The 15,867-nt window shown below is 37.1% G+C and overlaps 1 protein-coding gene across 1 annotated transcript in view; it reads left to right on the top strand.

The window, feature by feature from the left end:
- Nucleotides 1–793: 793 nt before the first annotated feature.
- LPGAT1 (lysophosphatidylglycerol acyltransferase 1) overlaps nucleotides 794–15,867 on the top strand; it is a gene marked incomplete at its 5' end in the record, with an annotated part of 35,011 nt that continues 19,937 nt past the window's right edge. Inside the window, 3 exons of the mRNA XM_009585124.1 lie at nucleotides 794–912; nucleotides 7,382–7,477; nucleotides 10,899–11,172. Of these exons, the coding sequence (XP_009583419.1) occupies nucleotides 794–912; nucleotides 7,382–7,477; nucleotides 10,899–11,172 (489 nt within the window). The remainder of the gene's footprint in view (nucleotides 913–7,381; nucleotides 7,478–10,898; nucleotides 11,173–15,867) is intronic.

The raw sequence follows: 15,867 nt of genomic DNA, 5'->3' as shown, positions 1-15,867 counted from the left end.
TTCTCTGTTTAGTTACTTTGTGATGATGGAACTAGCAATTTTAACTCCTTTTCCTTACCTCAGCATATTTTTGCTAGTCAGTGTAAATGTTGAATGATCAACAGCTGTAGCTTCCTCCTGACATCATTCTTGCCGCTGGAGTATCTGGTCTCTGGTCTACAAAATAGTGACTAATAGTTTCTGTCATCTGAGCAGCATTTTCTAAACCCACTTTCTTGCCTATAGCTAACTTGTTTAGATTTGAATTACTGAGTTTGTTTAATGTAGCATTTTAAACCTAATACCCAACTACAGATTTTTTTGTTTTGCTTTTACGGGAGTAGTTTAATAATAGTAAGTGTAGAAATGAAACAAACTTGCTAGGTTTAAAAAAAAAAAAACCCCACAAAAAAATTTTTGACATGTTTTTTTTAATCTAATAAGGTGAGACAGTTGAACTTGAAAACTGGGTCAAAAGCTTATGTAATTTTGAGACCCTAAATATAGAATGGTGTAATGACACAAAAAGATCGATCTCTGTGCACATGTTCTGGTAGAGTATTTTTGTTTTGTTCTTATTCTGTGCATGCAATTTAAAACTAAGCTGGATACCCTTTGCTTGGAAAAATGGTCTTGCTAATATTCCTATCTTATGCTATGTGCCAATTTAAATTGACATGTAGCATGTAGATTTCTTTATTATAATTGTCTGGGTATGGGGTCTTTGGGTTTTTTGTTTTGTTGATAGTAAAATTTCCATGTGATCATTGTAAAATTTACCTTTTTTTTTTTTTATTTTTTTTTTTTGCAATAGTAGTGGAATGGGGTGATGATGTTAAAGCAGTATCAGAAGATGAAGCCATGGTGCTGGTGAACCATCAAGCAACGGGTGATGTCTGCACTCTGATGATGTGCCTTCAGGATAAAGGCACGGTAGGCTACAACCGGGGAGTGGGATAGCTTCTGTGTATGCGATCTGTTACCTTGGGTGCGCTTGCGTCTCTGTGCGGTACTGATGACTGACTTTTGTGTGTTAATCCTCCAAATAATCTCAAGACCCTGAATAGGAAGCTTTTTGTTTAGATTTGGTTTAATGCGACAGCCAGTAGCTTGCAGCAGGTTTTAGACCATAAACGTTGCCTTTGAAGAAGGTAAAATACGAGCTGAGTCAGTGTCCATCCAGCCTAGGTTAACATAGAGGGAAGCACACCTCCTTGCAGGTAATCATGTACTTGACTTTTTCCTCTCACCTTGGGCCCTTGTGCAACTCATGCCAACTTTGCTCAAACCAACATAGGTCTAGCTTCTCGGTTATGACTTTATTCTAGCATGGAATTTTTTTCAAAGTTAGAAGCAAGTTGTGTATGGGATTTTGGTAGGAGTTCAGAAACTGAAAGTGACTTCCCTATGAGGGCATGTCCAAGCTAAGCTAGCTAGCTAAGGTCAAAATTGCTTGAGCTCTTATTTCACAAACTTTTAAACATTTCTTGATGAGAAGTGCAACTAATGTCAATTGTTTCAGGCATTGCTGTTCAGAAAATTCACGACTAAGGAGTGTAGTGCTGGAAACTAGAGTATGGGATCTAAACAGGAAACTAAATTATGTGCAAATCAGAAGGAAGGGGGTATGTATGATTGGGCTACAAAATGTTGGAAGACATAACCTGGCAAGCTGAAAAAATGTGTCAGCTGTGTCTGTCATAGTGTTGTCTTCTTTCTTGCGACCATACGGTGAAGAAACAAGGAAAACCAACAACTGCTTTTTGTTGCATCTGCACTACTTGTAACTGGCACTGTTTTTCTTAGTGTATATTAATATAGATTGTGTATACACTGTATCTCTACCAGTGATTTAACATTTTTGTAGAAATTTTCCTAGATCTTACTTATGACAGCAGAGCTGATTAAAAACAAACAAACAAACAAAAACCCCCAAACAAAAAAAAAAAAACTCAAACCAAACTCAAAACCTAAATTATGAAAATGACACTCAAGATTGAGCAGAGACTAATTTCTTTCCTTCTAGTGTAGCCTAGAGAAGACTGTGTTTTAAAAGTACTTTTAATTGATTTAATTTCTTTTGGAATTGAGGAAGTTAGGTATATATGGTATTCTGTACTGTATCCCAATGAGTAGAATAACAGAATAATTCCCTTTATCAAAATTATGCACCGGACAATCTTGTGATAAAGCTGTGACTGTGAGGATATAGTCCTGTGGATATGTATTGCATATAGTCTTGACTATTGATGTCCCAGGTGTTTTAAATATCACAGAGCTTCATTGACTCATGTATGTATACTAATGTATATATAAATCTACGCCACATTTATCCTGTTTGACTCCATAGCTAAAAAGTTTCAGTGAATGTAGAAGATGTTAAAAATGGAGAGAGGCATTGAGATGGCAAATAATCTTCACCATGGACACTGTTAGGTTTGTGGGTTTTTAGAAAAGCAAAACATCCTTAAAATCACTATTTTTTTCCTTAAATAATTGCAGTCATTACTCTTGGAATATACATGTTCAGAGCCTAGTATGGCTTTAATGTTTTTAGCTAATAAAGAAAAAAGTATGAGCTTCAACACATGCTTAAAATATAGCATGAGTAGTACAAGTGGCTAAAAATAATGAGAAAGATTGGGATAGTTTATCCCTGATAGAACTTGCTGAATCAGGTGTTTTAAAATAGCATGCTTCATATTTCTGAACAGAATAGAATTGTCTTTACTTTGAATGACTGTGAAACCACTGGAGAAAAAAAGAAAACAACCAACTGTCCAAAAGAAATCGTTATACAATAGGCAACTATTTAAATTGGGCAGTTTTCTTTAAATACAGTTTAAACTTAACATGGAGTCCTTCACAACCTTGATATTCATCTGTTAGTAGTAAGATAGTAATTTCTAAGAATTGTTTTTATTTTGTTTAGGACGGTGAAGCCGCACTAATTCCTAAACACTTTACCACTCAGGCAACACTTTTTAGCTCTTAAAGTATTTTGGGAAGGTGAAAGGCTCACTTCCATTTCACACAGAAAGGCATACAAAGAAGTAAAACAGCTTACCAAAGGCGGCCTCTCGCTGGTGATGGTCCAGTGGCAGAACTAGGAAGACCTTCCTCCTGTGGCAGTCCAAAATTTCTTTTGCTTGCTTTTGCCAGCCAATACAGACTGAAACCAGATGTAATCTGCAAGCCCTTACCGTTTAATGCTGCTTTTTAAAAAATGTTAATTTAAGACGTGAGAAGTGTTCGATTTAAAGTTGTGTGGTTTTCTGTGTAGTGAGGTAGAATACTGAAACATTCTTGCAACTTGACAATTTTTCCTAAAGGCCGTGTCAGGAACTGTGATGGGGTTTTTTTTCTAGTATTTTATAAATTCTTACATACAAATGATAGTGTAGCCTGTTTTAAGCAAATTTAATCTCACTAAGCAGTAAACTAAAATACATGTGTTAAGATGTTTCTTGTCTTTCAAATTCACTTATGTGAATAAGGAGAACATGATCTATTATTAGGGAAGTGGAAATTAGCTAAAAATTATAATTTTAATGGAAGGACTGGACTGTTGTCCAGTATTGTTTGACTAATACATGTTACCATAAGACAAGCCACACAGAGCAAGGTTTCAACTGAATCAGAAGTGACCTAATTACACTTTTATATAGTTCAATAAATTGTTTTAACCCTTACTTTCACAAACAAATTGGAACAAACTTAGTAAGTTAGTTGAGGTCTCATAAATGTTAAGGTTATGTGTTTAACAAAGAGAATTAGATTAAAATGCTACTATTACTGCTTTCTGGATTAGGACTGATAAATGTGGCTATTTTTTCTGATTTAGAGCAGAAAGCAGTGCCAGGAAGGGTGCAGTGGAGAGAAAAAAAGTAGAGCTTGCAGCTGTTTGAGTGCAAGTCTCAAGATAAGCGTTGCCAGGTTTCATTGTTAAGTTAGAGGTGCTTGAAAGATGAAAGTCAGTCTATTCAGGTTGCTTTGTTATGAAATCTATGTAGGGTGAAATGAAAGTGGGCCTGTGAATAGGAGGCACCTAGATTTTTTTTTTTTATAAAATTGGTAAAAGCTTTTTCTACATTCTGAACTTATTTAAGCAGGAAGGATGAAGCAAAAAGGACCTGAAATGGCATCCAAAAATTCTTTCAATCCATAAGCAACTATGAATCTGTGCTCAAAACACTTCTGAATGTCTTGCTTAAACCTGCTTGAAATGCAAGTGATAAGAGACTCATCTGATAAGCGTTGTTTCATTCCTGAGGATGCTAAATGGAAGAGCTACCACCAATATCTTGCAGTGTCCTCTATTCTGCCCTTGGTAGCAAAACAGAATGAATATCAATTAATCTAGTTTGCCTTTTGATTACAAACAAGGTAATTGTGTCCTATTCTTTGAACTCCTTTTTGATTTTATGTGTTAGAGTGTGTGTATGTATTTATTAATTCATACATAAAAATACTTCCTCTTTGTGCTTCTTAGCACTGCCTAGGCTTAAAGGCAGATTTATAATCACTGAGCTCTGGAGTTTGTCTCTTTGTTAGCCCACTTGCAGCAAACTGCTTGTGTGTTTTATCTTAGTTATAACTTGTAAGTCACTCTGATCTGTGACACAATCGCATCACTCCTTCTCAAAAACTCTGAGGAAGTCCAGGGATGCTAGTTAGAAGCCCCGTGTCACCTAAAACATGGTAAGATGGACTTCAGACTCTGAAAAGCCGTGATCAACTTTCAGGATAAACCTACTGTCATCCAAATAAAAAGACAATAAAAAGTGGTATGGGAGGAGAGAAGCACTAGCATTGCTGGGCAGGATTTCCTCCTCCAGGATTGCCATAGAACACCTAGGGACCAATGTTGACTCCTCAAAAGACACAAACTTTTTCTTTTCAGGGAAGCAGATTATTAAGCTTGCTTACCTCCTCCAGTAAAATAGATTATGTTGGTTTAACTTCTGCTTGATATAATAGAACAATAATTTTCAAAATGCCAAAGTAGTAGATGAACACTGAAAGTCATATGGGTACTGCTGCAGGCTAAATCATCATCAGTGGAATTTTGGTGGTGTTTTTATCAAAGGATATGGTTCCCTACCCCAGCCTGTCATCTTTGGGCTGGTGCGTGGGCATGAACTTACGATATTGTAGTGCCTTGAAGAGCAGTAACACCTTTCAGTGATGCTTTTTTTAACTCTTGTCCTTAGGCACACCTTTTCTTTCTTTTTTTTCCCCCGGGGATAGCTGTATGAGAAACCATTTCACCAATATTAGTCTCAAGTGGGGAGTTATATCTAGGAACTAATTTTTTTTTAATCGCTCACAAACACATAGTGTGTCTTTGTTCCCCTGGATATGTAGCATCTAGTAAGAAATACCACTGGCAGACAGGAAGGGGTACTAGCATGTCACAGAGAAGAAATGGATGCTTGTTTCCAAAGCAAAACCTTTCATATCTTTGAGAGCTGTCCTTTTCTCTCAGACGTGGTTTCCTTTTCTACTTCCAGTGATGCTAGAGGGACCCTTGCACTATCCAAGATCTTCAAACAGAAAGTTTGCTAGTATTAAAAAAAACACAAGTTGAGGTGTTCTTAATGTGCTCTTAGGCAAGGATAGCTAGCTTCTAAATGTGACGTTCAGATTTCACTGGGAGATCAGCTATATGTCTAAGGCAATAAACTATCTTAAACGTTCTTTGGCAGGTATGTTCTTGCAAGTGTGTAAAAACTTCACTTTGCTGAGCATCCGGCTGCAGTTGTTTAAGGATAAGTAAAAGAAACAGGGTATGTGACGGTTACCTTTCTCCAAATATATAACCCAGGATTCATTTATAGCTTCTGGGGTCAAAAGGGAAAATTAGATAATCAGAGCACTGCAAGAGATAATTAGATTTCTTTGGAAGAAAGACTTACTGATACATGCAATTCTAGATACAAATTGCAAATTATCGAGCTGCTTTTGCAAAACAGAATTTCTGCATGAAATATGATCTGCTTCTTTCTACAAATTCCACATAGACATGTGAAGATGTGAAAACAGGTAAAAGCCACCATCTTTCACTGTATCAAACTGTTTTGTTAGAAGTATTGTTGAAGACGTGGATATGGATTCTGAGTATTTCAGTTACCGTGCAAGCCTCTGGTGTTTGGAGAGAAGCATACTACTTTAGCAGTAGATGTAATCGACTAATACATGAACAATACATTGTATTTTCTAGAGGAAATCTTTATTTCTTAGACTGCTTGCTTTCTGTCTTTGCCTCAAATTATGTATCTTGGACAACTGAAAGATGCCAAGCAGAAGGTGCCTGTTTAAGATTCAAAAAATGATCTTCTGACTACCGGAGAAATGTCATGGTTCTCCATATGCTTTTTTTGATAGTGATAAAAGGAAGAGTACTATGTTATATGACTTTAAGTTTCACTGAACTTGAATCAGTCTTGGTGTGGCCTTGTAACATAGGGAAGAGTAAAGGCAGCTAGCCTGTATGATTGAGAGCATGTGAGAGACACTGGATTTTCCAGTTTTGGAGAGCCAGTTCCTACACCTCTCAAAATCTACATGTAGGAGCTATAGTGGGGAAAGACCTTGTGAGAGAAGAAGCTTTTCCCTTCTGTTAGTTACCTCTTCTGGGGGGTAATTCTTCTATTTTAAATCTCAAAGGACTGAACAGGTATAGTATCTGCCTTCACTGACCGGTGAGAAGTGATGGTCAAAGTGAATCTAACGGCTCAGTCTCTGGTTTTGCCTTCTCACCATGCCTCTCAGCTGGGACAAGGAGCATGACTTAATGAAATTCTCAGGGATGCATGTGGCTGCTCTGCCATGAGAGAAGTAGGTAATGGCATGTGGGCTGTACATAGGTCTCGGTGAATGCTGCTGTTCAAAGATAGAGTGAGCATGTATGGAGCATGTGCATATCAGAAGCACGAGAACATGATCTCATCCCAAAAATCGCCAAGTACAAAAAAAAAAAGGAAACATTTTTGTGGTAGACATAAAACAGTTGGAGATTTCAAATGCAGATCTGTACTGTTTTGTGTACTTGGACTAACACTGAAAAAGGTTTCAGTTTGCAACTGGCTTAAAGTTGTGGTGGTATGTCAATAAGAAGCATTACACTACCTGTGTGAAAAGACAGAGTAGAAATTACTCTAGCATGTGGCTAATAGTGTAGAACTGTATATTATATTACAAAACCACAACTATTTAATCCTGCTCTTGAGGGAGAAGTGTAGCACCTGTGCTGCTTTATACTTTGGGGCATAAAGGACTTTATTCCATATATTTGCTAGTTTTGTTGCTGTTGAAAGGGTGACAAGAATGTGACCAGTATATACATAATTCTCTGCACTTGATATTTACTGAACTAATTTTTTTTTTTTTACCTTTTCAGGTTGTCCGTCAGATGATGTGGCTGATGGATCATATTTTTAAGTATACAAACTTCGGCATTGTGTCTCTAATCCATGGAGACTTCTTTATAAGACAGGTAAATGGAAACACGTAGTAGTGCTTTGATTTATCCTTATATTTGGAACGTTGTGATGTTATGGGACTTACTCATTACCTCCTGGATGGTTTGCAGGATAAAATAACTATGCTGTAATGTGTGTATTTGAGTAGAGCTTGGTTCTAAAACTGCTTTTTTTCCAAGCTTATTTTATTATTTGCCTAGACATGAATGTTTACGGAACCCAATTATAGTGGGAGCCTTTTATGAGAGAGGTGTACAAGCAAAGTACATGGGGAGTCCTTTTTGTCTCTCCGCTTCTGACTGCCCATTGTTGGTGCCTCTCTTCTTTCCTTAGTGACCTTGAAGCTGTGCAATGAGTCTGGTTAGGTCACCGTTCTGACTGTCAAAGTTTCAGATAAGGAAAGGCAGGACTGTCCCTTTTGATGGCAACATGGTAGTAGACCAGTTTAAGGTGGTGATGGGCCTGCATAAATAGTAATTAATTGATTCTTGAAGGTTAATTATTATTTGGGCATCAGGAAAGAATATATGTTGAGCCCAGCATGTCAAATATTAAGGAGTGAAAACCTCAGATTATTTTTTACAATTTGGGGTTTTTTTTGTTGTTTGGTAGCTGTTGATCAAACTGCAGTCTAAAAGTAGAAACTTAGAAGTACAATGATAAGCTTGAACCTGCTGCCAGTTATGTGAACTGTGACATCCAGCATATGCATTTCTTTCCTCTCCTTATTTTTATTTGTCTGGACTTTAAAATGTATGGGCAGCCAGAGAGAATTAATGAATTTTCATGTTGTAGAGAAGAAGCTAATTTACTCAGAATGAAATAAAGAAATACTTAATCACAGCTATACACAGCTAAAGTGAGATTTCTTACTAAGACAAAGGCATGGTTAGAAAACCTCAGGCAAAATTAGATAATAAAATAAAGGTCTCTAGAGATACACAACTATGTACTGTGAGAGTATGGAAAGGAACGGGGTTTGACACTTTGTAAAATATAAATCTATTTCAGTAGTTAAAATTCACAAGATACACATTTTGAGGTACACGTGGCTGTCAGCTTGTTAATTGTAATTTCTGAATGTGGTGTTGCAACTCCAGTTACAAAACCAAACCATTACTGAGCTGCAAAAACTAAGGCTTTTCCTTATTTTTGTAAAGTGGCTGAGGTATGCAACATCACAAATAAAATGATGTCAGCGTGAGTCTAAAGATAAACCAATTGAAAATAAAATGTTTCTTAGTTGTTAATTAGCCTTTGGGTATAGCAAAAACACTTAAGGTGAGTGAGTAATGATCCTTTGCCTAACTATAGAAAGGCCCTAGTAATATTTGGATGAGCAAATACTTCATTTTTTTCCCCTGTAAAATAACATAATTTGATCATGGTACAGAACATCCTATTTGTTAAAAATGTACATTAGCCTCATTTTCATGAGCAGCACCAATGGCAGTTTTAGGAATGCTTCTGAGGTCTGCTAGAAGTTGAATAGTGTTTTCTCCTCTCCTATTGAAAAGTTTACTGGAAACCGAGACCATCAGTAGCTTGCCATATCAGTGATGCAAAGTGCGTGGCATCCTAAAGAATTTGTCAGCAGTCTGTTTTCTTTCCTCTAAAGGAAAGAAGGCTGAGCCCGTTCCCTGTAATGGTGATCAACTAGCCGTAGTCTTCAAGAGTTGGTGGTATTAAGGAGCTGCTTCTGCTTCTTTATGACTTACTTTCTCTTCTTTCTGGACAGTGTGTTAATTGCATTTTATCTTCCAGGACTTTTCAGTATTCCACTAGTCATGGTTGCTTTTAAACACTCCTCTCTTTCCTATTAGTCCAGTAGACTTTTCTGTATCACAGCAGCATCTTAAACCTCACGGTATTTGCTAAATGGCAATTTATCTATCAGTCATATTCATTAGGTTTGTTTAGGTTTTGGAGAGTTCTAATATCTAACGTGTGAAAAGTTTATTGTTCACTGCTGTTTTTTTTTAACTACTGTGCTATCCTGGAGTCCTGTGGTCTGGTGGGAAAGGACTGTTTTAACTGAGGAACTTTTATGTTGCTCTTTAATTGCATTAATATGAGCAGGCAGAGTTTTTTCCTTCCCTTTCATGAGGTAAGTTGGAAGTAATTAAAATCTAGGAGAAACACTTTCACAAAACTTGTCTTCAATAAAATACTGTTTCTTGTTGTCTTCCACTCAACTCCACTCATTCCCTCTTCCCTGCCAAAAAAAAAACAACCACCAAGGAGTGGAATGTTTGTGGCAGTTTTGTTGACATTTCAGAGAATTAAAATCACCTCTGCTGAGGGAAGCTTAAATTTTGGACTCCTGTGTCTTTTGAGTGATTTGGCAAAGTCACTTTGGAGCACTCAAAAATGATAATTGATGTAAATTAATTCCTGTGAAAATTTGGGTAGCTTGCTCTTGCTGTGTGTGGAAGTGGGAAGAGAAAAGATGGTTGTTGAAGATATTGAAGATACTTCTGCAGTAATTAAAGACAACTCGTACTGTCTTAAGTGAAAAAGTTGTGCTAATACATCAAAGAGGAGAAATGAATGAGGGTTGGTTTTTTTTTTTTTTCCACTTGGTCCTTCACATTTAATTATGACCTGGCTATATCCTATACACAGCTAATTATCAAACTAGAAGCTGGTGTCATATAGTATCTTGTTGGCTAGGGCATCTCATTTTTATTGTTGTAGGCTTTCTTTAAGTTCACACAAATAAAATCACTTCCTACTCAACAGTTTCTCCTAGAGGAAGAAAACCTGCAAACATCACAGCCCAGCACTTTTTCCCCACCCCCACCCCCCTCTGAAACAGTAAGTGTTTCCATCAGTGTGCTGATTTCAGCTGAGACTAAGCATTCAAGCAGTGCAGGTTTGGGAGAAATCTGTGGTTCTGCGCTGATAACCGAACTCAAGCCTGGTCTTGAGGTCCAGCTGTGTCTTCTGGTACCTCTGCTATTCTAGTACAGGATGCGGGGAGAGGTGCGTAGAAGATAGTGAGCAAAGATACTGTTTGGCTTGCAGAAATTACTGATGATACGTGGACCTCCAAATCATAGCTTGACCCCTAGATTGTCTTTGCAGAATTTGGTTCAGCAAATTCAACTTGGGACCCAGTAACAACTAGGGAATTCTGTAAATACATCCTCCCATTATGTGGAGTTCCCGTTTACAGTCTGGATGTCGCTCTTGCAGAGAAGTCATCAAATCGGGAGCTTCATCCTCAATTTCAAGGGCTTTTTTTCAGCCTTTCTGTAACATGGCATTAACTCAGCCACCAGTGAGTACTATGGGAACATTGCTTTGTGTTGTCATAGAGACTTACTTGTATCGCTGAAAAGAGAGAGAAATCATAGAAATGTAATAATTATCTGTCTTAATGTTATCTCTTTTAAGTATTCATTTTATTTAGGTAATGTTTTATCCTCACAGGGAAAAGCACACCGCGACCAGCAGCTTGTGTTACTCAAGGAGCATCTAGAAAAATACTACAGGAGCCGTAATCGGAAATGGATTGTTTTATTTCCAGAGGGTGGCTTTCTTAGGAAAAGGAGAGAAACAAGCCAGGCATTTGCCAAGAAAAACAATTTGCCATTTCTTAAACATGTCACCCTGCCAAGACTTGGGGCAACACAAGTAATTCTGAAAACGCTTGTAGCGCCACAAGAAAATGGAACTCCAGCAGGTGGAGACGCTGTGATAAAAGGTAAAGACCACTTCACTCTTGTGGATAAAAAACGAATTGAATGTCCAAGATTTGAGTTAAGCAAAACATTTTGTGTTGAGATGGTCTCTTTAAATGTTAAATACATCCATAATGCACCATCATATTTATATAAATGTTTTCATATTTGCTTTTAGTTCCACTAAGTTTATTTTTTGTGTTGAGACACACAAAAAAAGAAAACCTTCGTTTTAATTTGGTTTAGTCTACAGTGTGGCTGCATGAATGTTTGTCTTGGTACACGTGATACTGGAGCAGATACTGGAGCGAGCACACAGAGTGGGCAAGAAGGTGGGCTGCTCCTTTCAGCACTGTTGGTGGTTTGCACTGGTTTGTGGTAGTATGGAACTATAGTAAAAGTATTTCTGAAATATGGAAACTATGTTCAAATTTTTGTTCCTGGCTTTAAAAGTTTCTTTGCATCCAGTACTGCATATTTCATTCCTCTTCTTGAACTGTTCTCTATTGAGTTCAAGTTCTTCTATTCTGTACAAATTTTTATGATGACTGTTCTCTTTGTTGCTGGAATTAACTGTCACTGATGACTAGGATTTGAAGGATTGTTTCGGCTGTCTTATGTTAGAAGAGTTATGATGGAATAAGAATATTCCTGCAGCATTATTGTTCTGGGACGCCTGAGCTGAAGGGGAGAGAACAGCTGGGATATAAATAATGCCTGTAGTTGTGGGACTTGGTGCTTTTAGTGTCTCAATTTTTAAAATTAACTTCTTGGCACGTTCAGAGAGCGGGGTTAGATCTTACTTAACCTAGTCGTGGATTTCTGTTACTTATTATAGAAACAATGGATTGGGGGTTTGTGATGGTTTCTTATTGATGGGCGGTGCTGGTATTTCCATAGCCAAATTACTATAATCATTTAGCAGTTTGAACCAAATATCCATCCTAATGAAGCCAGATATGCAGATGACTTTGCTGAAGGTCAAATTTCAGGGTTAGCAGGAAGCCTCATACCGATTTTTCCAGATTTTTAGTTTTGAAGTTAATCTTGTCAACATAGGAAATGAATGGAGATGATGTTCTTGCAGGAGTGGAGGCAAGATTTTAAATGAACTGAAAATCAAGCTGTGGAATGCATCAGAGTATTTCCTTTCAGGCTACATTCGGAAAAGAAAGGCTGAAGAAAGCCCTTGTTGTCTTAGAAGATTTTAGGTTTAAAAGAGAAACAGAATACCCTAGTCCTTGTTAAAAGTTATTTTTTTAAGGGGAAAAGTTTGGCCTGTTCCTGTTCTATTTATTCCCTCTCAAAGGCAAAAAGGTATGGAAAGTAAGAAGTTCCCCAAATGTGAATTACAGGCTTCTATTTCTGAAAGGGGAGCAAAAGCACTCGTCAAATACCAATTTTATATTTTCATACTCTTAGATTGCTATCAACTTAGCTAAATATTAAATCTGGCTTCTTTTTTTGTTTGTTTTGTTTCTTTTGAGCGGCATGATTCAGACTCTGGAGAAATGAGCATTTGATAGTAGTTGACCTAACTGGGTACTAAAATAAAGGAATTGTCTCAGAAATACAATGGAACCACATCTGCCCATCCTACTCAAAAGACAGAAGGAAAGACAAGTGGGCAAAAATAGGAGAGAAATGTGTGGGTTTAGCTATCATTCTTTCAGAGTAATAGACATGAAAACATAATAAAAGGGATGAAAAAGAGAAGTGAAAGTAAATTTTATATGTAAGGAACAGTAATATTTGATACATATGAAGCTGAGGTATTTTAAGTCCTCTCTTCTCTTAAGCTCACGAAAGTCTTTCTAGCATGGTAGAACTTCCCTTTCAGAGATGTACGAAAGGTTAGTTCTTGATCTATATCTTGTATAACAGACTTTTCCTCTAATTTTCTGCTTTCCAAATGCTTTTACTGTACTCTTGCCACTTCAGAAAATTTTTTGAAGAATGTTTGTTCAGTTAAATGAAATATAATTGTATAAATTGATAAGGTTATATTACAAAGTTAGAAACCTAACAAGTTAGTGATCATCTTTACTTTTTATCTCTTTCACCTTTCCCTTTTTTTAACCACATGAAAAAATCTGGCTCAGTGAAATCAAACTTGCCTATATCCTCTTTGGGTAACCATCATTGAGTTGTGGGTGCTAGAACTAGACGTAGTATATGCGGTAAAAGTTTCACCAGTGTCTTGCATAGAGATTGCGTATAAACTTTTTGTACATTATTACTGTACTCCTTTGCTTGTGAAGTGGTTTCTGTGTCAGTAGCATCGCACTTGAACTTCATGGTTCACTGAAAACATTTTTCCTCTGCGCCACTTCTTGTGCTCTATACTGTCCTACTTAACAATGTTCCTGGTGTCCTGGGTTACCAAATTATTCAACTTACTATAATAAGCTTTCTTCTCCATTGTTTATCATTCTTTCAATCTTTTTGTTACAGCCAAGCTTTACTGATAATGATGGGGTTCACTTCCCCCCCTCCCCGATTTTAGTTAAATTCATTTATAGATTAAGAGTAACTCCTCCTCATCAAAAATTATGTCCCCTTCCTGTTGAGTTTCCTGAGTAGCTATGTTTTCTGATGAGTCATGATACACAGTTGCAGTGTTCTTGAGTGCTGTCATTTTATTAGCACTTAATTCATTTAAAATTATCCTTGTAGCTTTTATACCATTGTAAATTTTATACCATTCTACTTTCTCAGCTGGAATGGTGTATAATACTGGGTGAAAGAAGAAAAGACGACAAAAGCAACTATAATAAAAGATAGTTCATTCTTAATATACTCCTATGCAGCACCCTAATTCGGTACAAATCAAGTTGCATACAGTTGTTTCATCATGTCATCCCCCTGCTCCCCAGCCCACTAGCTGGCTTTTGTACATCAAATGTCACTGGAGTTACAGCCTTCAAATAGTAGTTCAAAAACTGCAACAGCTAAATGCTACATCATCTGTCCTTCTACTATAAGGTCTCTAATCTAATCTCTCTAATACCCACCTTGGGTAGAGATGGGTTATTGTTGTGAAGTGCAAGGTTCAGTTGCCTCCCCAAAATTTCATTAGCCTTAACTATGATGTTAGTGTTCTTAATATCCAGTATTCAGTTTATTTTTGTACTAGTTACGAATTTCCCATAGTTTATTACCTGATTCTTCCTCTGTAAAGTGACACGAAGAACAAATGTTCCTGAGCTAGACGATCAATACTATTTTATTATTCTTGTACTTAAACTAGTCAGTTCTTTATTGGTTGCTTTTCCAAGGCAAGCAGCCTTTGTTTTCTTAATTTGCTCCTCCTAACAGTTTTCCAAGCCTTCTTTCATATTTGAAGTCCCAAGTACTAGCCTTCATCGGGGTGAAATTTAACTTTTTGCTCGTAAATACTAAATTAAATGACAAAAACAGTTGTTGCTTTTGCTGCCTTTTGAAACACTTGTTTAATTTTAACGAAATTGTACAATTTTATTCCTAAATAAATAGAAGGATGAAAAAATATATAGGAAAGGTAGTACTATCACTTGATGGCTTGAGTGCTTTTGAAGCTAGAAAGTACAGACAATGTAATTAAGTGGTGTCTGTCCCTGAGAAGATGGTATAAGTTAATTCTGGTGTCTGATGAAAGCATCTGTCTGGGCAGATGTGCTGTGCCCCCCCAAACAGAGCGCTGCTGCCAGCACCTGCGTTCCAGAATTTAGGTTTTAGTGCAGAATAGAAATATGGGCAGCATAAAAATACTTGATGCATAGCATCATCACCTTAACCCTGTAGGGACCGATGTGTTTGTGGGGGGGTTAATTTATGGTTTTGTTTTGTTTGTTTGTTTAATTTTTTAACAGAATGCTTAGTCTCTGACATAGTTGCAAGTACTATGTTTCTTCAGTTAATAAGAATTGATCTTGTAAGTTTTAGAACTAGCAAAATGTTCCAAGTGCTAAACAGCTGGCAATTCAAAGGAGTTTGGAGCAATTGTTCACTGAAGATATGCGTTCCAGCGCTTATTTTTTATCAACCTTGCTCTAGTATGTTTTTTTAATTCTGCTTTATTTTACCATGCAGCAATTTTTTGTCTGATAAGAGGTTGCTATGAACTTGGTTAGAGCCATATTGAAATCTTATCTTACTGTTTTCAAATGCAGCACAGTACATTCAGTTCTGATGCTTTTTCTCAGAGAAATTAAATTTTCCCTTCTGCAGAGCTGGACACTGGACTTTGTAATTGATTTTTTTTTTTTCAATCAAACTTTTTGATTCACTGTTATGTGAGGAATGTGACTTGAATAACATGTGGGAAGGCTTTTTTTTTATCCTGGTAAAGGCGCTTCTTGTTTTGTTCCAGGTGATTTGTTACGGCGCGATCTTGGGATAATGAGTAAGATGTTCAGTCTGAGAGCTAATCTTTGGGAAAAGAGTTAATTTTAAGGTCAGTGGTCCAGTTGATCACACGAGGACAAGACAAGTGGCAAGTTACAAGAATGCATTGCTATGCAGGGGGAGGCAACAGCCTCTTTTGGCTGCATTTAGGGTGATGTAAATGTTCAGGAGACCACAACTGAATACTAGTGAATGCTAGTAAATATTTTCTTTTTCAAATGGAAGCTGCAGTCCTCAGGTTCACACACCTGGCTGGTGCATTCTTTTCCACTCCGGATGCAATCCGGCAGTATCCCACCACCTAGAGCTCGGCTGGAGGCAAGGGTTTCTGG

This window comes from Fulmarus glacialis, unplaced genomic scaffold (genome assembly GCF_000690835.1).
Source record: "Fulmarus glacialis isolate BGI_N327 unplaced genomic scaffold, ASM69083v1 scaffold38730, whole genome shotgun sequence".
In the NCBI taxonomy this organism is placed as follows: Eukaryota; Metazoa; Chordata; class Aves; order Procellariiformes; family Procellariidae; genus Fulmarus; species Fulmarus glacialis.
The sequence above is the reverse complement of the archived record's forward strand: the minus strand, read 5'-3'. Positions and strand labels throughout refer to the sequence as shown.